Here is a 24,318-nt window from a genome sequence, read left to right as displayed (position 1 = left end):
CTCAGTTTTGAAGAGGGCTTCACCTGCATCTCTTGGGAAATTCACAGAGTTTCCCTTAATCCTGAGTAGGAAGATTCAGGAGTCTCAGGCCTGCCAAGCACTTGTCTTTCTGTAGAGACCTTTCTTGGGCTTTAGGCTTTATTGGGCATTCCGCTGAAGGAGAAGGAACTGAGTCTAACCAGAGCATTGTGTTTGTGTGTAGGTGCAGGAGATCTCTCTCTGACCCTCAAATCAGAGGCTGTACCCTGGTATTCTCAAAGGAACCCTTCCTTTTTGAAACTAAGGAATCCTTCCTTTGTTTCAGAGGCTACCACAGGTGGCCTTTCATTACTATTTAGCAGGTGCCCAGGTATAGGAGTCAGGTTCAGAATAAGAAGCCAAAGCCTTTTGTTACTGAGAATTAGTCACTGTGTGAACCAGTCCCTTCCTAACAAGAGTCCTCACATTGCATAGCCCACCATAGGTACACATGACCACTACTGTTTTGGGTGCCAATGAACTTGGAGAGAATATATGAAGTTGGTAATACTAGCTTTTACTTTTTTGAATACTTAAGCCTAGTTGAGACATGGGGGAACTTGTGTGTGACCTTGTTGCCAGGTATTTGGCAACAAGAGCTTTTAACATTAAAGATAATAATCATAGCTTTATTCTGTGTTGTAAATCAGAATGGAATTAAGGCCAAGGGGCCATATGTCTTGTGCTCTTTTGTGTTGCAGCTACTCTTGAAGGAGAAAAAAACCTAGAAACTATGGACAATGGTGAGGGTAGCAGGAATTTAAGATATTTCTATTACCATGTGCCTTGAGGGAGTGCAGGCGACTCAGGTATAACGATATGTTGCTTCCAAGTCATCTTATCTCTTGGTCTTCAGATATTGGTTCATACTAATTTATTTTTTTTTAACTTTTCTTCGGAAGGTGATAGATAAGTCGATAGGCAGTCTAGTGCTGAATTTTAGAGGCATTTTCTTCTCTCTACAGTGTAATGTCTCTCTGATTTTGATATCACAGTAATACTAGCCTCATAGAATGAATTGAGAAGTGTTCCCTCCTTGCCTCTTCTCTGAAAGAGTTTATATTGGATTGGTATTACTGTTTCCTTAACTGTTTAATAGTATTCACCAGAAAAGCCACTGGGGCCTAGAATTCTTTGTTGGAGTGTTCTTTGTAGGTTTTATATTTCTTCTTGAATCAGTTTTGGTATTTGTGTGTTTCAAAGAATTTGTTTCATTTAATCCAAAAGTCAGCAATCTTTTCTATAAAGGATTAGTAGTAAATATTTTAGGATTTGTGGGCCATTGCATCTCAGCGAGTGCCAACTACTCAACCCTGTTGTTATTGTGAAAAAGCAGTCAGAGATAACATATAAATGAGTGTTTGGCTGTGTTCCAATAAAAGTATAAATATAGGTAACAAGCCAGATTTGGCCCACAAGGAGTTTTCCAAATGATGATCCGAGCTGTAACTGTCAAGTCTACAAAGTTATCCTTTTAATGACTGAAGAGTCTGAGGCGGTGGCCTCTCTTTCATGGATGATACTAATAATTTGAGTCTTCTTTCTTTTTTCTTAACAGTGTAGCTAAACTTTTGTCAATTTTATTTGTTTGGGGTTTTTTGTTGTTACAGTACTGGGATTTGGACTCAGGACCTTGTGCTTGCTAGGCAGTCACTCTACCTCTTGAGCCTTGCCCCAGTGCAAATTTATTTATCTTTAGAATGAATTGTACTTTGGTTTTCTTCCTCCCTGTTACTTATCTGTTTCCAATTGTATTGATTTTTCTTCTTTATCGTTTCCTTCCTTCTACTTAGTTTGCCTTTAATTTGTTTTTCCTTTTCCAGCTTTGTGAAGTGGAAACTTAGATCACTGATTTTAGACCTTTCTTACTTTCTTACACAGCCTTTAAAGGTACAGATTCTCCTCTCAGTTCTCTTTAACTGCTTTCCACAAATTTTGGAATGCTATGGTTTCATTTTCATTCAGCTTAAAATATTTTCTCATTTCTTTTGTGATTTATTTCTTGGCCCATGGATTCTTTAGAAGTAAGTTATTGGGACTTTTAAAAGATGTCATGTTGTTACTGATTTCTAATTTAATTCAATTGTCAGAAGCTATACTAGGTAAGATTCCAATTTTTTGAAATCTATTGAGATGACTTTTATGGCCTAGCACATGTTCATTCTTGGTGATCTCATAGCATCAGAAGCCCAAGGACTTGGTACCTCAAGGTCACACCTAGCTGAAGCATCGACTTATTACAGGTTCTGAGATCATATAGTTAGCAATTCTAAACCTTTCAAAAAGCCACTTAGCAGAAGCAAGATTGAGCCATACAAAATTATCATTTTTACAGGGAAAGAAGGGCTGAAGGTTACTGATTTCTTATGATTCAACCTAATAGTGTATTTTTTTGCAGTATCCCTTAAGTACTTTATCTGTTACATGGTCAGGTTTGGTTAAGTCTCAAAAGGCTCTCAAGTCAGTCTTTCAAAGAATGGACTGGAAGAAGTACGTATCAGAAAAACTTGGCAGGAAGTTTCTTCAGAGTGATTGAAAAGAAAAATTGAGTCAAGAGAAGGCTTGTATTATATATCAGTTACTAATAGTGCAGTCAGGACTTCAGCTGCGGTGACTGTGGGGACTCTGGACTATATGTCCAGAGAGTACCTACCTTGAGGAGGAATGAAAGGGAAACCCCAACCTATGTTGAGCCCATAGGGTAAGGTTATTCCATACTTAGAGTCTTTATGGATTGGGGATATTCAACAAGATCAGTTTTTGTATTTCCATGAATTTTTCACCTCTTTGACACTTAGGCAAATAAGGAATTGTACTCAATTACATTCCTTCCTGTACCCCATGGAATTTTATTATTGCCCAGTAAATGAAATACTCAAGATGCCCTCTTTGAAGTGGCATTTGTTTTTCAGTAGAGGCATATGATGCTTCCCTGGTACTGAGATTCTAACATGCTCATCACATGCCATTGCCTGGCTTGCTAGAAGTCTCCATGTACTCACAGTCCCTTCTTCCCCTTGAGTAGGTTGCCTTGGAGGCCAGAATTTGGCATGTCTGTTTTCATGAAAGGGCTGGAGATGCCAGTGGAGCTTCCTGGAGCCTATCAGCTCACAAGGGAAAAAGTCAGCTATGAATGGAATCTAGGAGTTAATCCAAGTGGTTTATCAAGTTGCTGCTGTCTCTAGGGTTTCCACTAGGCCCTTTCAGTCTGCTGTTTAACTTGAGCTACTGATTACAATGAGGAAAACCCTGCTAGTCATGACTCAAATTAATTCTTTCTGGCCACAGGGTAAAGTTCAGTGCAGTGATCCTGTTGGCTTGAGTTGCTGTGATCTAACAGATGGCTTGTATGGCCATGCCAGAGGGACTGGGCCCACATTAGGAGCATAGCACACCTGGTTCTAGTCAGCCACACGGGATCTCTCTCAGTGCCAGCTAGTCATCTCAAGCACTCCTTGTTCTGGTAATGGGAACTGAATATCATCTGAATTTAGTTCCTATTACTTCCTTCATCGGTAATAACTTGAAGAAAAAGGAAACAATATTCAATAAGCTAGTGTTTCCTATGCATAGTTATGGTTAATGTATTGTGAAGCACATACTGTTATCTTCCTTGTTCTCTTGAGAAACTGGGTATCAGTGATGCTAAATTACTTCTTCAAGGTTATGTATCCAGGAAATGATACAATTTGGATTTGAACCCAAATCTGTTAATTTGTTGCCTTTGTTTTTCTACAGTATTTCCTAGACAAGAAAGAAGCAGTTCCAAAGAGCTGATTGTATTTTTGGAACACTTGCACCCCCTATCCCCCATTTCCTATTATCTGAAAACAAAGACTGGTTATAAATTGACAAGTTATCTGACAGTCATGTAACAATACAGGGGACAAGTGAAAGACAGAACACTTTCTACTTCTTGACTTTCTTGGGTCCCACATAGGATCACTAAGCTATTCATTCATTATTTGGACACATACTTATTTAGTACCTGAGTACCTGCCGTCATTATATCCTAAATGTTGGGAACACAATTTATCCCTAATGGCCGATTGAAGAGGAAAATGAGGCAATAATGATGAACATAGTAATGAACCTAGACTAGCCCTTTCTAACGTTGGAAAAGAAGGGTGTGGGGAGGACTGCAGGAAGGGAAGTGCATCTCATCCACACCCTTCACAGAGTTCCCTCTGAGCTATGGAAATCACAAGACTAAAACTCCATTCATTTGAAAGGAAAGATTTTGTGTCAATGTTGGCCCATCTGGTATCTAAGAATATCCAAGCCTTGACTCCTTTTGTTCCTGGTTAAAAAACAAATTCAAATGTTCTGCCAGATTAGAACACACATGGCTGCAGGAACCAAGATCCCAACTCTCATTTATTTCTGTGAGCCCCCGAGCTCACTGCCTGGTACCCAGTCCTATTTTATGCTTTATAGAGCACTGGGATGAATCTGACCCACAGTGGACACATTCAGTGACACACCCAGTTTTTTCTTTACAGCTCCATTTTGTAGAGTTCTCTCCTACATTTTTCATTGGAACATGTTCTTCTGTTTGCCTTCCTTTTACCACTAAATGCATTCATTATCTTAGAAACTTCTTTCTGGAGTTACTCCTTCATTCTTGAGAAACTCTAGCCTCTGCATATATTCGATTAACTATGACCATTTGCAGAATCTTTTGGAAAAAATTCTTATGTGGCATAGAATTACCATCTGAACCACAGGCCTGCAAACTACATTAGGTCCACAGGCTGAATCCTATCGGTGTAGGTGTTTGCAAATAAAGTTTTCTTGAAACACAGCCATGGCCATTCACTCACTATTGTCTATGGTAGCTACAATAGCAGAACTGATTATTTGAGACAGATGGTATGGTCCACAGAGCCAAATATTACTGTCTTCCTCTTTTCAGAAGAAGTTTCCAACCCAGGGTCTACACCAGTGATTCTCAACCCTGACTGCAAGTTCAAATCTCCTGGAGGGCCTTTACAAACTACTACTGCCTGGGCCCCAATTCAAGGGACTTTGATTTAATTAGCATTGGATGATGCCTGATATTTTTGTTGTTTGTGTCTTTAAAACACCCCAGGTGAGGTCCAGTGGTCTAGATTAACTGTGAATGTCCCTTCTAGTAGCTGGAATATGACTGTTATCATGGCTCCAGGAGTGAGACACCTAAAGTGTCTTTTGGTGCCTGTGAAAGAGCCAGCCTTATCTTTGGTGAGAAAGTGCTGACTCACTCTGGATTCTTGGGTCAGGTGGTGGCAGAAGCTTGACCTTATCAGCTATCAGTTCTGCCAACATTCTTTCTGAGGCTCCAAGCCCATCCCACTCAGACTATCTTCCATCAGCTCTGCTAAAGGGTTTCTCATCTGCTGTCTGGGTTAGGATAAGGGCTGCAGGCAATCCTCTCAGCCTTTTGTTTTCCCTCACACAAGCATGTTGGAGCAGGCAGGAGAAAAACAGATCACACAGCATTTTTCACACGAATTAACTGGCAAGTTTCAATCTTGAAGGCTGTAGCAGAGATAATCCCCTAGGAGCCCAAGACCTAGACATGAATACTTCCATGAATGATGGCATACTTGTAGGTCAAGTCACTGCAAACTGAGTCTTTTAATCTACAAAGTAAAGAAACATAATAATCATCTCCCTTCCACAAAGATTTTATGAGAATAGATGAAATACATGTGAAAGGCACCATATAATAGCAAGGTCTAATAATTTACATTGTTGTGGTCCAGCTAAGCTGTACCCTTATTATTATATATGCAAAGCAATATTATATGCCTGGGCAGACTCCTTGAGCTAGTTAGCAACTCTGCACACTCAACTCTCAAGAGAAAAGAAAGCTTCTGAGGTGGAAGTCTGCTCTTCATTATAAACCTTGAGATTGGAGACATGCTTCACAGAGGAAGGTAGTTCTTTGTATAAATGTTGTGAAGTGTATGCTGTTAAAAGGGGTCTGGAGCCCTAGTGGTTCCTTGGACTCTGTAAATTGTTCTGTTAGACTCATGCCAGATTCTAGGAACTGAAATTTTTACTTATGAATTGAATTATACTATTAGAAGTTATACCAGTGTTCACAACTATTGTTAACATTTGGGGATAAAATATATTTACAGTCTTAGGTACTTGAATTGCCTTTTCCCTCATCCCAGACATGGAATTTCCCATTTTTAGAGGCCATATGTAGCAAAGGTAACTTGTGTGGTCTCAGTAAAATCTACCTTTAAGATCTCTTCAACTGTAAGTAGTAGAAGACTGACTCCCACAGGCCTAGACAAATAGGAAATTCACTGTCACATAACAGAGTCCTTTGGAGGTTGGGTGGGGTTCTCCATGAGGGATTTCATGGCTTCATAGTGTTTTTGTTCCATCAAGCTCTCCTTCTAGAACTGAGTATATACTGAGTCTCCTCGGTGAGAGGTGGCTACAGGTCAGGATCTGGGTTCTATTACTTAGGGAGATATGTGAAGGGTTACTGTGTAGATACCCAGCAGTATCCACCACACCTCTCATGTGTTATTCAAGTCTCTGCTAATTTTCTCTATGAAATTGCACAAGCAGAAAATGTTTCCTGGAGTTTATTCACCACAGATACTGGTGATGATTTACAGTTATCGTTACTGATGTTTAACATTGAAGTTAACTTTTGAACTTTGGTGGTGGGGTTACTTTTACCCTTAATGGGAAAGATCCCAGGTGATAACTGTTGGCATTGTCCTTCTGACTGTTAAATTGACAAGTTTAACACTCACGTAAGGGAGGATACAGACCTTTGCCTCATTTGCAAATTGCTCCCTCTAGAGTGGAAGGTCTTCATGCTCAGGTCTGGGAGACTTAAGTCCTGGGAGTTTAATATGGAGATATTCTATGAATGATTTCTGCCTTTTAAGGTTATTGTTTGAGGTGTCACTTTCATTAGGCAAGATTAAAGCTGCAGGATTTGGAAATAGGCATTCTCATTTAAGAAAGAATTTTGTGTGTGTGTGTGTGTATGGTGTTGGAGATTGAACACAGGGCTTCAAGCATGTTAGGCAAAGTGTTGTACCAATGAGCTACGTCCCCGGCCCAAGAATTCTGTTTTAAAAATATTTTAATCTATGTCTTTGAGCGATCACAATTCTAAGTATAAGAAAATTTGAGATTAAGCTGGCAAACACTTAGGTCTTCTAGATACTTGTTTCTAGTACATTCAGTTTGAAGTTCTGACTGAATAGGCTTAAATAGTAGATTTTACATAGCGCTGTTTTTTAAAATGGAGGATCCAAACTGCTCAAATTAACTTTGGATATGATTCTAACTGGGGTTTTAAATGATATTGCTATATAAACTACATAATGGTTTTGAGCCATCCTTTCCAATATAAAGTCAAGAAAGGATTTTGAATTAAATTCTAGTTGTAAGCATCTAAGTTGATTGTGTGACAGTCAACCTTGGGTACCCACATCTAAGAAGTAAAAGAAATGGGTGCTGGTCTTACAGATGGGTCTTCTGAGCAGGTGATATTAAGGACAATCATCAGGAAGGAGGCTGATGATCCCAGTGTGGGGGTGACTCATAGATGAAGGCAAAGGAACCAAGAAATAGAAGTCAAGTTGCTGTAGTACAAAAAGGCCCATGGCTTCAGACGTCAAGAAAAAGAGTGCAGAGAGGTACAAAGGATGGTAGAAATGAGAAACAGCCATTGACTTCTTTGGCTGCTGGAACATGGGAAAAGGCTTTCAGCTCTCTGTGTGGACAGAAATTGGCAGTGTGCTGTGCATATAAGCAGCTTTGTGGAGCTTATTCACCCCAAGTATTGGCTATTCATACTACTGATTCTGTGTCTGTAAAAAGAGTTTAAATCATGTGCACTGCACTGTTTAAGAAAGCATTGAGTTATGTGGTGTATTTCAGCCAAACAAACTTAGTGAAAAAGTATGAGTGCTTCACTTCAGTTTCTGGGGAGCAAGCAACTTGAGGGCACAGCTTTCTTTAAGCTTGCTACACTGACATGGTACTAGATACTGACACAACTAGAAAGTTACCTTTTTAATTTTTAAATTCTTAATTACTTTTTTTTCTTTCCTGTCAAAAATTATTTAACTGGAGAATATAGATTTGAAGAAAATAAAGCTAAAACCTCTTGCAATGCAGCCACAGAAAATAATTACAGTTAATCTTTGAGTTCTATCCTTCAGTCTCTTCCATGTGTGTACTGGAAAAGAAAGTATAAATGGGTTCATACTACAGGTGCCATGCACATAATAAGAATAGTTTTCCATACCATAATCATTTCCCCCTTTTGTGTGTATAGTTTTTAACCCTAGTAGATTTGTAGTATAAGTAAACAGTTTTGATTTACCTACAGCCATATATTTTTCTTATGTGGAATTATGTAGAAAATCCTGGTGCAAAAATATGAACATCAAGGGGATTTGATGTTATGAAATGTTAATTTTGGGAGGAGGGTGGGACTAGGCTATGTATAAACTCATGACTTACTGCTTGCAAAGCAGACGCTCTTACTGCTTGAGTCACACCTCCAGTTCATTTTGCTCTGGTTATTTTGGAAATGGGGGTCTTGGGAACTATTTGTCTGGGCTGGCCTTGAACAGCGATCTTCCTGATCTCAACCTCCCAATTAACTAGTATTGTAGGGGTGAGCTACTGGCACCTGCCTCCCCCCAGTCTTCATGGTCATCTTGTGCACAGTTACTCTTAACTGCATTCATTTCAAATGACTCACACTTACCCTGTCACTCAAGCATTCATTTTCATTTAAATGATATTAGTGTCATCGGTGAATAAGGCAATGGTCAGAATCCATTTATAAATCTGAGATTTAGAATTAATTATTTAATATGGTAAACTGGAAGTTTTTATGTGCATTTATTTATTTTAAAGAATCCATTATAAAATATTTTCCTTTTGTTTAGCCTTCTCTGGATATTCAACAAATACAAAGTATGACCCACATCAGATTAAAGCAGAAATAGCAAGTCGTCGGGATAGGGTGAGTAAAACCAGTGTTCTTACACCTAGAAGCCCCATACATATTTTTATGTAACGTTACTTATCATGGTTCATTTTGTGGTCATTAGCATGACTAACACTTAGATTTTAGTAAGATTTCGATTTCATTAATTATTGTTATTATATTTTGTTTTGCTTTTCACTTTTTTCCAGTAAGGAAAAAGTTTCATTTTAAAGCCATAGCTTATCTGACATGTTTCATAGACTGGACTTAATGACATCGGGACCCAGTGTCATGGGGCTGCTTCCCTGTACTAGCAGGGTGCTGACCTTGACTGTGGCAGCTACTGTTTTCCCTAGTCCTAGATGGCTGGGTTCTGTAATAGTGCTTGACCAGAAGGGTTCTGGTGCTCCTTTCCTTGTGACACCTGGATTCTTCAAGTGTCACTTCGTGTTGTCTCTTCAGACCCTTGTCTCCTTGGGTGTCTGGGAAGGGTCACACTTGTGCTGAGCATAGCTCAGAAAATGCGGTGGATTTTGAAATCTGTTTAAAGAAATGTACCAAGAGATTAAGTTTCAGGTAGACCTTGCTTTTAGAGATTGTTTCCTAGGTGGGATTGATGAGTAGTAAGTAGAAGGAAAGATGACAGAATCATAAGCTTGCTAATTGTGATGTGTTAATCATTACCTTGAAAAAAATAGTTACCAGTTCCCCATTTGGATATGTACCTGTCATGATTGGGGATTCTTGAGTCTAAGCAAGGTGGTTTTTCTAGAGTGGCGGTTTTACAAGTGTGTGAATAGGAGTTCATGGAGAGAATAGATACCCATGGAATTGTGAGCTAAATAGGAACTTAGATGACATGGCAAATAACAACTGTAGGAATAATTTTTCATAGCTTGTTTTTAGAAAAAAATGTAATTTGTCTTTAGCTTTCCAGATTAAAACGAGAGCTGACCCAGATGAAGCAGGAGCTGCAGTACAAAGAAAAGGGCGTGGAGACCCTGCAAGAGTGAGTCGCCTGAATGTGTAGATGGGAGCATTTGCCTGTGACTTCCTCGTGTTCTGACATGTTTGGTATCTGAACATGTATCCAAAAGCCTATGACCTTCACTTTTATGCCTTTACTTATGTTTCTTATTTCCAATCCTAAACAGCAGAGTTTCTCTTTTTCTTAAAGATACTTTATTCCTTTAAATGGAAATGCTTGTGAAACAAGACATCTACTTTATTTTATTTATTTATGCACTACTCTGTAGATATAGTGTCTAAGATACAGATAACCATTTACATTTATTTGTTTATTTTTTGATGATTCTGGGGTTCATTAAGGCCTCATGCTTGTTAGGTAGGAGCCACTTGAGCCATTCTGCCAGCAACCACTTACATTTAATTTCGGGTTTCGTTTTATTTTCTTAAAATTTTTCATTCTAAAATTTAAACTTAAATTAATTAAAATTTAGTTCCTCAGTCTCAGTAGCCACATCCAAAGTGCTCAGTGGTCACATGTGGCTAGTGTGAATTTTCTTTATCATGATACCAGTGACATTTTAGACCAGATAAACTTTGTGGAGGAAGTCCTGTACACTATAGGAAGTTGGGCAACATCCCTGGCCCCTTCCCACTAGGTGCTAGTCGCACCCAAACCCCCATTGTGACAACTGAAAATGCCTCCAGACATTCTCTAATGTCCCTAGTTGAGAACCACTGAGGTAGCGGCTACTTCCTAGGCAGCACAGGCAATAGATTTCCATCATCACAGGAAGTGATGTTGGACAGTCTCATCGACAGGTATTCATGTTTTTACAATTAAATGAATAAAAGTTGTTATTTTACAAATGGTGGTGGCATTGATATGAAAAACATTGATTTTTCTGAGAAAAGTTGTTGTGGGCTTGTTGGCTGGGAGTCCTTTTCTCTTGATTCAGAGACTGCCTTCACTGGCTGAACCTGGGCATATGCTACACACTTTCTGTGCCTAATTTCTTATATATCTGAAAATGGTGAGTGTCTTCATCCATTCCACATGAAGACTGGGTGGCTTGAACATCAGACATTTATTTCACAGTCCAAGACTTTATTCCTAGTGAGGGCCTGATTCTTGACTTGCAAACGGGAGGGAAGGAGGGAGGGAGGGAAAGAGGGAGGGAGAAAAAGAGAGAGAGAGAGAGAGAGAGAGAGAAAGAAAGAGAATATGCAAGTACTCTGGCCTCCCTTCCCTTGGAGAGCACTAATCTCATCAGTGAGATCTTACCCTCTGACTTCATGTCAACCTAATCGCTCTCAAAAGCTCCATCTCCGGATTCTCTCTCATTAGGGGATAGGGCTTCAACCTAAGAAGCTGGAGGGGACACAAACACACAGTCTATAACAGTGATGATTTTCCAGAGGGTAGTATCAATGTCTGCTACCTAGTCAGCCTTCAATAAAGGCAGGAACCTGCAATGATTGCTGTGGTTGACAAAGGTGGGCAGCAGCATGGCATGCTTTGTGTCCTAGGTACAGACTCAGTAGCACTGTTCCAGATATGGCTGCAGTGTTGCTTTTTACGGGGAGATAATAGATGAATGTTTGACAAGTGCAGTTATCTCAGTCTTGTGTAAAGTGCAAGAACTAGGCATGTTGTTGAACACTAGGTTGGGATTGACTTTCTTAAGTCAGTCAGAATTCCTTTGTGTGTCCTTTTAGATTAAGGTCATCTAGGCACCAGAGAAGACACAAAAGAAAGGTGAACTGGGTCCTACTTAAAGAGGCTTGGTTTTCTCTGGCCCTCACTCCCACGATTGTTAAATGTTGACAGTTTATTCAGAAACACTGCCATGCCCCCTGCAGGTGAGTTTTGATAAGCCCATTAGCATAGTATAATCTGAGTTCTTTTCAAGTCATTGTCTGCTCTTTGCTTTTTCTATTACTCAGCAGTATTTGTGTGTACTATCTTGTGTTTAGGATCTACAATCTGAGATTCTTTTAATAAGCTCTAGTTGATTTGTACACTGGGATTTGAATTTAGGGCCTCACGTTTGCTAGGCAGGCGCTGTTACCACTTGAGCCACTCTGTCAGCCCAAGTTTTTTATGTTTAAGTTTTGTCTTAAGCAAATCAATCTGCTTCTCCAGTACTGTTACCAGCTACTGGTGTTGTTGCTTGTTTAGTCCACTTGCTAAGTGCTTCCTAATGCACTGATACAGGCTCTGATTTTACCCCTGAAGTCCAGCTAGTCTCCAGATGTTCTGGCTCCTAGGATGCTTCTGTGTGTGTTGTGGCTCTGTCATCCTGTGTCACTTCTGCTAAAAGGATGGAAGAAGAATAAGAACAAGCAAGTAATTTGATTTGATAAATCACTAGAAGTTGCTAGACTCTCTAGTTGAATTGGAGGTTAATTTTTAGCTCTCATTGGGTCCTACTGTAGCTTTCTTTCACTACTCTACAGCTTCTATGGATAGATAATTGGTTACTTTAATGGTAGGCATGTGTGTGCTAGAAGTTGAGGTCTATCACATTCTTACTTGCAGAAGCTCTGAGGAAGGTGACTGGGGCTCTGGAAGAGTCTGAGACTGGAGCCTCACAGGGAGCCAAGCCCTATGCTCTTCCCAGCAGGCTTGCCAGGCTCAGTGCCTGCTCCTTTGCCTGTGCTCTGTCAGTCTGGACAGCTCTGTTTCCCCGTTTTAAGACAAAGGTTCTATTGCAATGTGAGCTTAAGACTGAATAACCTAGAATATAAAATGTGTTGGGGACCAAGGAAACTGCCTTGCCCTTGGCCTTGCTGGGAAGTAAATCCATCTTGGTGTGGTTGCAGTTGTTTCAAGGATTGAAAGAGGAGGCTTTTGTTTTTCTGGGTGTGTATTAGGGAGGTTGGGACCAGTACAGGGAGAGGGTTAACTTCATGCCTGCAGCCAACACGGAATGTGAGTTGTGCTTCTGGAAGAGAGAAGGACGGTGTTGTTTGTATTTTTTGTCTGCTTTTGTTAGCAAGATCCCACGCTTGGGAGTAGTGATTGTAAACTTGCCTTTTGCCAAGGGAGGCTCTTCTTGCCTGCCAGAGCTTATGGGGACACCCGCCTTCTCTGGGGAGGCAGAGGAGTGGCAGGGAAGGCTGTGGACCTGGCCTTGGTCCTGAGGGGTCCACCCTGTGCCCCCGCCAAGGGGCCAGGCGGCCTTGCATGGAGGCCATGCACAGAGGCCTTGCACAGAGCTCACCTAGCTAGCTCTGACTTCCTCAGCACACTGCCACTCTATTTGAAGCTTTGTTGTCACTATGTTCTCTGACTCAGCCTTTCAGGAGAAAGAGAAAACACAGACACTTACGCCACTCTTAAAATTCTTTATAAGTGAAAAATAATCTGATAGCCTTTTCCTCAGTTCCACAGGCTATGAGATTTTCATGGCCCCATTATTTTTCTGGTATTGAAGGTTGGGTATTTACGTTTTGATCAAGTCATGCAAATTTATATTTATCATTTATTGAGATACAATTACCACACATTAACTGAAATCTTGACTATAAGTACAGATAGCACGTGAGGTGTTATACATAAAGGTGAAGCTTCTCTGATTTTACTTCCAGTATTGATTTAAGTTAGTGGCCCTAGATTTTTCTCTAGAACTTTTTGCTGTTCTTGCTTCCAGAATCTCCAGTGTATTAATTTCCAGAGCACCTCACCAGGACTTTGGCTGCTTATACCATTTTAAACTTGACTTGTTTATCTTGGTGAATTTCCTGGCTAGCAAGGAAATTCATCATTATGCTTGAGTCCAAGTGAGGAAAAAAGAACCTTTTGTATTTTTAAAAATATCTGTATATGTTGTTAATATCTGCGGAGGGGAGCTGGCCATGGATACATTCTCTGGATTAATGTTAGAATATATTGTATGTGTGTATCTAGAGAGAGAGAGAGAGAGTGTGTGTGTGTGTGTGTGTGTGTGTATAAATTTCCAATGTTGGAAAATGTCAAATATAAAAGTGGAGAAAATAGTATAATGAAACCCTCCTGTTCCCCTCACCCCATTCTAACCACACAATGGCCGATCTTACTCATCTGTGGCCCTGTCTCATTCACTAAGCTCTCAGTCCCTTATTGAAGCAAATCCAAGAATCATATTTAATTGATACATATCTCTCCTAAAGTGTGTTCTTCTTTTGGAAGCATTACTATAGTACCAATATCCCAATCATTAGACATCTCTCTCTAGCAAACTTTCCTGCATCTCCTCTCAGTTTGGGACCAGATTCTAATAACACCCAATGCAGTGCGTTTGGTTAATGCATTTCTTAAGTCTTCATCTCTGGTCCTCCTCTTTTTTGTTTTCCTGATAACCCATTTGTTGAAGAATGTAATTTTCTCGTTCCATAGAATTTCCCTGATAGCGGATTTTGCTGCTTGAATTCTCAGGGCATTACCCAACATGTTCTCTTATCTCCTGTTATTCATGCACACAGATTAATTAGTTCAAGAAGCTGGTTCAAATTCAAGTTTATTTTCCTTTTCCTTTCTTTTTTTCTTCAGTATGAATGTTTTGTAGGTGGTAGCATTACTTCCATCCAGAAGCATGTACTCTGGTTGTCTTTTTTTGTGCTATGAAGATTTTCAGTGAGTTCTGACTTTTTTGGCCTGCTGCATCGAAGTATTTTTCCCATTCATTTTTTTGCCTCGTGTGCTTCTAGATCTTTTGGGACAAGTTCCTGAAAGTGGGCTAGCTGGGTCAAAGGGTGAATGCATTTGTCAAATTATTAGACATTTCCAAATTCTCCCCTCTAGGGGTTGCACCATTTTGCCTTCCTACCTCTGACATATGAGTGTTCTTGCTTTCCTTGACTTTGCCAACAAGATGTATTGACAAGCGTTGGCATTTTTGCCCGGCCCATTGGTGAAAGATAGCCTCTTAGTATGGTATTCATTTACATTTCTCTTGAGGTCCTCTATAAAAGTCTTAAGAAAATAGAAGCATCACTTGTAGCAAAGTTTTAAGAAAAAGCGAGCTTTTCCTGTGAAATATCTACTGGACTCTGTTACCCTCAAGTTACTGAAGCTTAATTAAAAAAAATTCCCTTAATGTGACTCATTGCTAAATGTCTAGAGGCAAATGGAAGGATGCAGAGCTAGATTATATGCAGTGCTTCCCAAACAGGTGATCCATAACAATGGGTTGAGCATGCCCATTGGTATGGGGAGATGCCAGTTTGTAATTCCCTACTGGAGATCTGGAATGTACCTCGTGTTAGCTTCTGAGCTGTCCTGCAGAATAGCTTCACCCTTTGTTTCCCAAGCTTATGTGACATTGAAGCCTTTTTCTGGCACGACAACTATAATGTCCCCTAGTGCTGGTGCAGCGGCCATAATGTTTCCCTGACCCCATTGGTCATGGGGTCATAGTTCCACACCTTTGACCCTGATCTGTTTCACAGATTCTACCATGACTGCTATTATGACTCACATTCTCACGAGGTAACCACAGGGATTCTTTCAAATGTTTCCTGTGCTTGTGATCCTCTTGTGGCCTTCTCTCTCCCCTACCATACAAGCCAGACTCCACATGAGTTGGCTTCTTGGCCCATTTCCCACTAGTTTCAGCCTCACTTAGTGCCAGCCACCCTGCCCACTGCTGGCTACCCAGACTGCTGGGGTCATCCTGCCTTTACCATTAGCACTTGTGGCTCCTGTGCCTGCAGTGCTCTTTTCTCCAAATTCCTCTCTCCCTTCCCTGGGTCTCTGGGCAAGTGTTGTGTCTTGCTGAGATCCTTGATTGACCATGCTATTTAAAGAGGTACTTTCTCCATCACGTGCTGTCCCCAAACTTGACTTATTTTGTTTAAAACCTTGGTCACTACCTGACCTAACTATTTATTTTTTCTTGTCCATCTATTGACTTGAATGACACTGCATAGAATAAGGGCTTTTAGCTTGTTCTCTGCGCCATCCGGAGGATCCAGATGGTTCCTGGCCTAGGGCAGGACTCAGCGGAAGGAATTGACAGTAGCCTAGGTGCTGTGGCAGCAGCTGATGTCACTGCTCCTGCCACTGGTATCTGTCACATAGTTCACTTCATGCTTGGCTGCTGGGACCCTCTGAGCAAGAATAGGTCATCCTTAGTCAAAAAGTTTACCTGGGTGGGTAGGCTCTCCGGGAGGTCTGTGCACATTGACCTGGTCACTTTCTTATTAACTACCCCTAGCATTCTTTTCTCTTGCACATTTTGTGTGGTATTATGTTTTAGCCCAGGATTTAAGAACTCATGTTACTTAGGACTGCTATTCAAATCACAGAAAGGGGTATCCACCAATTGTTCCAATAGCTAATTTCTACCAAGTCCATTCTTAGCCAACAGGTGAGCCTCTTGGCTTCAAGTCTTGCAATTGCTTGAGGAACTTACTTCCCTGTTGGTATGGGATAGATGGAGTCACACCCACTTGTCTTCTTAAGTAAAAATGACCATAGACTTCCAAGCATTCAGCAACACAGGGAGACTTTACTAGGTAGGAGATCTAAGCATGTTCTGGTAGTTTTGGAGGAGAATGGGATTTTTCCACAGTTGGAGAAGGTGTACCTTGACACTATCCTGCTAACGAGCACATAAAGTATGGCACAAGCAGCAACCCCAGCAGTGCTTAGGTAACAGTAAGACTTACAGAGATGGGAGTGGAAACAAAGAGTATTGTTCCTGGTTATGGGACAGGCCTAGTGTTCCACACAGGACCTACTTTGACAGAAGACTATCAGAAGCTTCCCAAGGTACCCCCCCCCCGAGGCCTTCACCAGAGTTGCTGATGTAAAAGGTAGAAATGGTAGCAAAACTGTCCATTCTTTTTGGCTGTAATTTGTGATATTAACATGGAACAGCTTTAGCAGCCTGGCAGCCCTTTTCTCTAAGAAGGTGTTGGTTTTACTCTTGTTTTTACTGGTACAATTCTCCCGATATCTTCAACTGAACAACAAAAATGGAACCCTTGGGGCAACAGGAGGTAGAGATTGATGATAAACATCTCTGACATGCCTTTTTTGACTGTACAAGGTTCCTTATCAGAAGCTGTATCTTTTCCTCCATTTCTCTTTGACCTGCCTCTTCAGAAGCAAACCATAAAGAGCCCCAGTTTACTTTGGGATGACATTTGACTGCTGTGGGGGTAATCTTCAGCTTTTATATAGTGGGGTATTTGGAGTCCTTGACTTTGAATGTGTTGCTAAACCAGTGATGAAGAGGATGAATGCTTGCCTGAGGGCTCTCAGCTGGGCTCCTTGCTGTCTCTCTTTCTGGCTCCATGACCTTCAGCAAGTCACTCAGCTTCCCTGAAGCTATGTGCAAAATGTAGAGGGTGGAAAAGTAAGGGCAGTTGAATGTAAATTGAATTTTTTCCATACTGTACAATAACTCATGTCCTTATTAGTATTGCCTTTTTATTTTTTCTGAGAAATGATTGCTTTTCTATCACTTTTATCTGCAGTGTGCTGTATGAACACCGATTTGCACTCTTAATTAAAATTAAAAGTAGAATAAGACAATTCTTTGGCAGTCATAGATGTTATGATTTTCTTTATGAGATGAAACACATTGATGTTTTAGAAAATAACAAATCATTGAGTACATCATCTGAATTTGGAGTTCTATTAGGAATTTTTAAAAAGAGAGGGAACTCTCAAATAAGTGAATTTTGCAGAAGTGAGAAAAGAGGTCTTGTACCCTTTGAAGTTTTTGTTAGATAATAATTGATCATGATTGAAAAATAGAAGCAGTTTGAGTACTGTCAAATGTAACTTGCCCTTATAAAAAATAATATCCAGACACCCAGTGGCCGATCTGAGATGTGGGGTGGATATCGCACCAGCAAGGAGGGGCAGAGGCACCACCATACTCTGTGATCCTGTGCAGGCTTCAAACTCAGGGCATGTGGATTTGAATCCCTGCTCTGCTATAGATTAACTTGTCACCTGGGCACTTAGTTAACTACTCTGATCCCCACCTTCTTCATTATAAAGTCTAAGAAGATTATGTTTGTCTCATAAGGCTGTTGAGAGGGTTAAATGAAGTGCCAAATGTAAAACATGCAGCAAGACCCTGTCATCTAACAGGAGCTTGACATATTGTACTATTTTTAGATTATATTCATATAATTGTACCATAATATGATCAAATAGTATATTTTATATAGTAATAACTTTCTATAATAACATACAACTTTTCATGTAACAATGTTTTATATAATAATAATAACTACTTTTTATTAATAGTTTTTCAGTGATTCCTGACTTTGACATTATGCTATCCAGTGGCTCTTACACTCTTTTTTTTGGCGGTACTAGGGCTTGAACTCAGAACCTACACCTTGAGCCACTCCACCAGCCCTTTTTTTGTGATGGGTGTTTTCGAGATAGGGTCTCACAAACTATTTGCCCAGGCAGGCTTCGAATCACAATCATCCTGATCTCTGCCTCCTGAGTAGCTAGGATTACAGGCGTGAGCCACTGGTACCTGGCAGCTTTTATACTTTTCCCTTTTCCTTCCCTGCACATGACTCCTTGTGTGGAACCAGAGTATCTGTGACAGAGCACCCTGCAGCTGTGGGGAAACAAGGCTGGGATCCCTGAACCCCGCCTGGCTTCCTATTCTGCTACTGGACTTGCTGGTCATAGTACCCTTGGAACAGCTATTTTAGCTATCCTCTGGTCCAGTTTTCTTCATTCCTCTCCAAGGTCTCACAGCCATTTGGCTAGAACTGAGGTCAGAACCCAGGTCCCTGGCCTCAAAGTCACAGTTTATTTCTCCAAAGGGCTGTGCAATGCTCTGTGATATTGTTGCTGCTGGTTTTCTTGCATTCATGGGATTGGAGTCTGTTCTTTTTGATGTGGTGGTCATTTCTTCTAGAACCTGGTGCCTCAAGAGGCTGCTGGCTCCATTCCTGGGTTTACCAGTGTCCCTCCTAGGTGTTGTAGCTGCTGAAAGCCATAAGGCATACATAGCATTCAAGTCTAAAATAGGAATGGGTGATATTAGCCTCTCAAACTGCAGCCTTAACCATGTTGCCTGGATATATGTCAAAGGGTATTTGATTTAGCATCCATTCCCAGGCAATTGAAAACTTTTGTTCAATGCCATAGAGCTCCCTCCTCTTCTTTGGGGGTCAGTGTCAGCTGATGATAGCTTGCTATAGTTTTTATCCTGGAAAAATCAACAAGTCCAATTAGCAGAGACACTTTTCATTAATTATTAGAGAACATTCAGACTTCTGGCTTCAGGGTTTCATCTGGAATTGTGATATCCCTTCTCTATAGATTTCATCAGCCTAAATGGGTTGTGGTTTGACATTTAAAAAGAGGTATTGGAAAACCCTTTATCAGAAGAGGTATATAAAACATTATTATATAAATAAACCTAGATTTCTTCTGCAAGAAAAGTTTGGTGACTTTTTTTGGCTGGATTAATGCTTTAAAATGTAGAGCCTTGCCTTGTGCCGATGGCTTACACCTATAATCCTAGCTACTCAGGAGGCAGAGATCAGGAGGTTTGCGGTTTGAAGCCAGCCCAGGCAAATAGTTTGCAAGACCCTGTCTTGAAAAAACCCATCACAAACAAGGGCTGGTGGAGTAGCTCAAGGTATAGGCCCTGAGTTCAACCCCGGTACCGCAAAAAAAAAAAAAAAAAAGGTATAGCCTTTTATTTCTGCTTTAGCGATTAGAGACTCTTGGTTTTCCCTCGAGCATCTAAAATGGAAACACACATGGGCTTTCCCAGTTTTATATTTTCTTGTATCATCTGTATTGGTGTTTATGTGATCTTTATAAGATGAATGGCTCTCAAAAGACATTTGTTTCGTTTCGTTTCGTTTTTTGGTGGTGAGGATTGAACCCAGATCCTCACACATGCTAATCATATGCTCTAGCATTGAGCTACACCCCAAGCCTGAGGCAAATAGCTGTCTACAAGGACCTTACTGCCATCCCAAACTCCTGAACCAGACACGGATTGAAAGAATTTAATCACTGTTCCTGGTGTTGCTTTGTCCTTGAATAATTTCATACTGAAAGGATTCTCTATCACAAGATTCTCTCTACTGTCAAGTCACTGGGTATTTACAAGTGCAGACAGAGACCATGGAGTTCAATTTAATGATAACTATTATATAATGTCTATCAGCGAGTAATAAGTAGGATAAGAAGAGGTTCCTTTTTTCTGGGAACTGGTTGTTGAATCAGCAATCTCTCAGTTTCACCTATAGCAGGGATCCAGGGGGTTATGTTTTTTTCTGGTGATTCCCCATTCTGTAACCCACACCATTCAGTGATAAAAGTTTCAGTAAATGATACTGATTTTTGTTGTGAACTTGTGACAGGTAAGAAAGTAGAATATGAAACTTTACAGACTATTGCTCTCAACTTGAAGGTCTGGGTAAAGTGCCAGGAGTAAGTGCAAAAGCCAGCCATTTTGGTAGATATGAGGCTGATTTCGAGGGGTAAACAAGAGTTGTAAAAATGTACTGGGCTTATATGCCTACTGCTGCCATTTTTGCTATTGACGTCCATTTTTTAGTAGCCACAAAATGGCGGGCTGATACTGTTCTGGGAAATCTATTTTATGTGTATGTGTTGGTTTTTTTAATCCAATCTGGCCTCAAACTTACCATCCTTCTGCCTCACCCTCCTGAGTGCTGGGATTATGGGGATGTGCCACCATGCCCAGAAGAACCTGTTATATATTTTATCACTGAATTTCATGACAATCCCCAAGATAGTCTAGAGTTAAAGCTAACTACCTCAGTCATTTGGATAAGCTGTTGTGAAAGAACTAGAGTAGGGACAGAGCAGAGAACAAAAAAGAGAAAAAAGAAAAACCATGCCCACAGCCCAAACTAGTTCCTGCTAACTTATTTTAACTTTTGGTTGAACACTATAGTTAAAAAATACATGTACCTTGGTCTGAGGTGTATGGCTGAAGTGGTGGAGTGCTTGCCTTGCAAGTGCAAGGCCCAGAGTTCAAACCCCAGTACTGCCTCCAAAAAAGAAATACATATATTTTATTATAATGGATAACTAAAGAATTTTGCTCTGTAGAAACAGACAGGGCAATGTGTATTTGAGAACCTACAAGTTTATAACTGACCCATTATGGAAGTGTCTGTGGTCAGACCGTGCTTGGATTTAGGGACAGGACATAGGATCGGTCTTCATAAGTGTTTTATTATAGTTGGTGGCAATCACAGCAATGCTATTTAGCCCTGCTATGTGTGGGATGGTTTTCTGCTTCTTGAGTTTGCTCTTCTCCTGTTCCAAGGATACTAATAGCTCTGGTCAACTCTGGTGCCAAGCTTTGCTGTGAGTTGTGTCACTGAATTTATTAATATAATAGCAGAGTTGGCAAGTTATTTACTTTTTCTCCAATGAGTAAGTAAATTCCACGTTATCCTGATAGTATTTGCCATCACAAACATTACATGACAGGTCTCCTGCAAATAACCCCTTCCTTGCATTTTCTCCTTAAATATCACACCCATTCTATGGGAACGGTATTTTTACTGTCTCCATAGGAGACACAGGAAACAAGTGGGAAAAGGGGAAGGGTCCCACAGCTAGTGAGTGGCAGGTCTGGAATGCTACTCCCACTTGGTAGCATGCCAGGAGGGGTCTTGTGTGGTGGAAAACAAGGCAGCTTGGGCTGCCTGTTAATGATACACATTTTCAGGATAATGTGTGGGAAAAACACTAGCACCTGAACCTGTGTAATGGTAGGCCTATAACTTGAAAAGCAAGCTAGTTGCTTTCCAGGGAAGGAATTCATGTCATCTCTGGACATGTTTCCCAAGCTCCTTAGCCCTGAGGGCTTCCAAGGCTTGAGACTTAGGTATGGGAGACATGACAGAGGACGTGCTTCTGAGGCTGCCTGCTCTGAAGGAGGAGCCAAGTCTTGTCCTGTTCTGTACTCTGCTTCTACCACCCCGAGTCAGCCCTGGGATGTACATGGGTTGGCTGGAAGGATGCATAGATAAAAGGAGGGAGGGAAGGACAGAAAGGGATGGAAGAAGGGAAGAAAGGGAGGAATTTTGGATGAATGGATGTTTGTATTGAAGTAAAGAATGGAGGGGGTAGGTAGGGGAAAAAGTGATAAATGAGAACTAGAATGAAATAAGAGACAGAGGAAACATAAACATTTCCAACTTTTGCACAAAGCACCATTGTTGAAGCTCACTACTTATTGCTGTTTCCCATTTACTCCTGCTTGCACACAAATCTCATTCATAGGCTTTTTTCAAAAATATTGTTAGCCATTAACCTGGATGCTGGGGATAAACAAAGAAGACTCAGTCCTCCTTCCAGAAAAGGGAGTGCATAATGTCATCCTTTACTCAAGCCCAGTGATCTCACTGCTGGCTTTTTAATAAAGGGCATGGACCTCTTCCCCTGCAGAGGATGCTCATGGAGCTAAGGTAGCCAAACTACTAGCCAAGTCTTAGGTTTTTGTAGGAAGGTTTTGTGGGTCTTTCCTGGCCATGACAAAACATTGCTTTTAATTGTTGCCCACCTTTCTATGAAGCTTTTGGGATTTTATTGTTGTTGTTTAAAGGAGTGTTATGGTCTCATGTGGAATGACTCTAATTTTTCTTTTTTAACCAGGATTGATCGGAAGATGTCAAGTGCTCACACCAGCTACAAACTGGATGAGGCCCAGGCTATCATGAGTGAGCTCCACACCATCAAGAAAGCCATTTGTACAGGCGAGAAGGAACGGCGGGACCTGATGCAGGTAAGGCCTGAGAGGCCCCCTGCAGAGCCAGCCCACCTGCCTGCTTGTCCATCTGTCTTTTATTTATTATATATGTTACATATTTACTGTATATGCAATTCATATATAATATTTATGTATATTTTACATACAAATGCTTACAGTATATATTTAAATAAGTATATTATTTTCTAGGGACTGTTATAACAAAGTACCATTAACCAAGTGACTGGCTGGCAGAATGGCTCAAGTAGTAGAGCACCTGACTAGCAAGTTCAAACCCCAATACCACCCAAAAAAAAAATTACTGACTGAACCAAGTGACTTAGAACAGTAGGAATTTAGTCTGCCTCTTCTGGAGGCTAGAAGTCCAAAATCAAGATATGAGCAGGGCTCTGCTCTCTCTGAAGGCTCAGGGAGTGGGTTAAGTTCTTCCTTCCCTCTTAGCTTCTGTGGCCCCAGGTGTTCCTTGGTTTACAGATAATATCACTCCAGTCTCTGCCTCCAATGTCACATCGCCTTATCTTCTCTCTATGTCCAAATTTCCTCTTCTTATCATCATACCCATCATTGGATTAGTGCCTACTTATCCAGTATGACCTCATCTTCAATAGATTACATCTGTGAGAACCCTGTTTCCAAATAAGGTCACATTCACAGGTTCTGGGGATTGGACCTGAGCATATCTTTTTGAGGGACATAGCTCAACCCACACAATGGGTGATAAATTGATGTTAATCAAAATAACTCACAAGGTTGCTGGTAAGAAGTCTTGATACTGCTCTGTCCTTTTACTTCTTGTAACTACTTTTATTCTCTTCTTGCATAACCTTCAAACATTCATGTGGATTCAGAATAAATGTGAATATATATTTGAATTATATAGGTGGGATCATTATAGCTTTATAGTGCTCTATGTTTTTGCCCCTTAACGTTTATGTCTTTCATTGGTTTTAGAAAAAGTTGAGCTTTTGCAAATGTGTACACACTGGTCTTTATACTTGATGCTGGAATGCATTCATTGCTGTCTGTTACAGCTTTTATTTTTTGAAAGCAAAAATGCACTAAGAGAGCACCTAGTGCCTAGCAGGCATTCGTCTAGATTCTATAGAATGTAAGATTCAGAGGACGTAGAAGGCAAAGCCCAGATTTATAAACAAAAATGAGAGATGCACAAATAGTGACTTTGCTTGGCAGTGGTTCCTAAGGTTAAGGACTTACACAGAGAGTTCCCATGATGACTGTTAAAATGTAGTTTACTAGGCTCCAGCCTAGTCCTATTAAATTAGAATTTTTGGAGGTGAGGCTCAGAAATCTGTATTTTCAGATGACCTCTCCAGGTCCTGATAGATAAATGGTCCATTGCTAGATTTCTTTTAGGGACACTGGTAGCACTGAGGGCATCTACCATTTACCAAGGTCTCTGTGTGCAGCATTGGAACAAGATATTCTATGTCTGTTATCCTTGCCAACACCCCAGGGTGAACCAAGTGGTATTTCATGCTAGAGACAGATAATGTGTCCCATGAGATCAAGCAGGACTCCCTGCTTAAACCACACTGAGTGTACATCACTGGGAAAAGCCATCCAGTTGCCTCACTTGGATTTTTCATCATGGAGGCAGGAGATATA

The 24,318-nt window shown here is 40.6% G+C and overlaps 1 protein-coding gene across 4 annotated transcripts in view; it reads left to right on the top strand.

Annotated features, from left to right (window-relative positions):
* The window catches only part of Wwc3 (WWC family member 3), a 114,678-nt gene that overhangs the window by 43,053 nt on the left and 47,307 nt on the right, over positions 1-24,318 (top strand). For all 4 annotated transcript variants that reach the window (XM_020178474.2, XM_074063152.1, XM_074063151.1 and 1 more), the window contains exons 4-6: positions 8,946-9,022; positions 9,916-9,995; positions 22,578-22,707. In XM_020178474.2, the coding sequence (XP_020034063.2) occupies positions 8,946-9,022; positions 9,916-9,995; positions 22,578-22,707 (287 nt within the window). The remainder of the gene's footprint in view (positions 1-8,945; positions 9,023-9,915; positions 9,996-22,577; positions 22,708-24,318) is intronic.

The sequence above is a fragment of the Castor canadensis genome, chromosome X, assembly GCF_047511655.1.
Source record: "Castor canadensis chromosome X, mCasCan1.hap1v2, whole genome shotgun sequence".
NCBI lineage: Eukaryota > Metazoa > Chordata > Mammalia > Rodentia > Castoridae > Castor > Castor canadensis.
The sequence above is the reverse complement of the archived record's forward strand: the minus strand, read 5'-3'. Positions and strand labels throughout refer to the sequence as shown.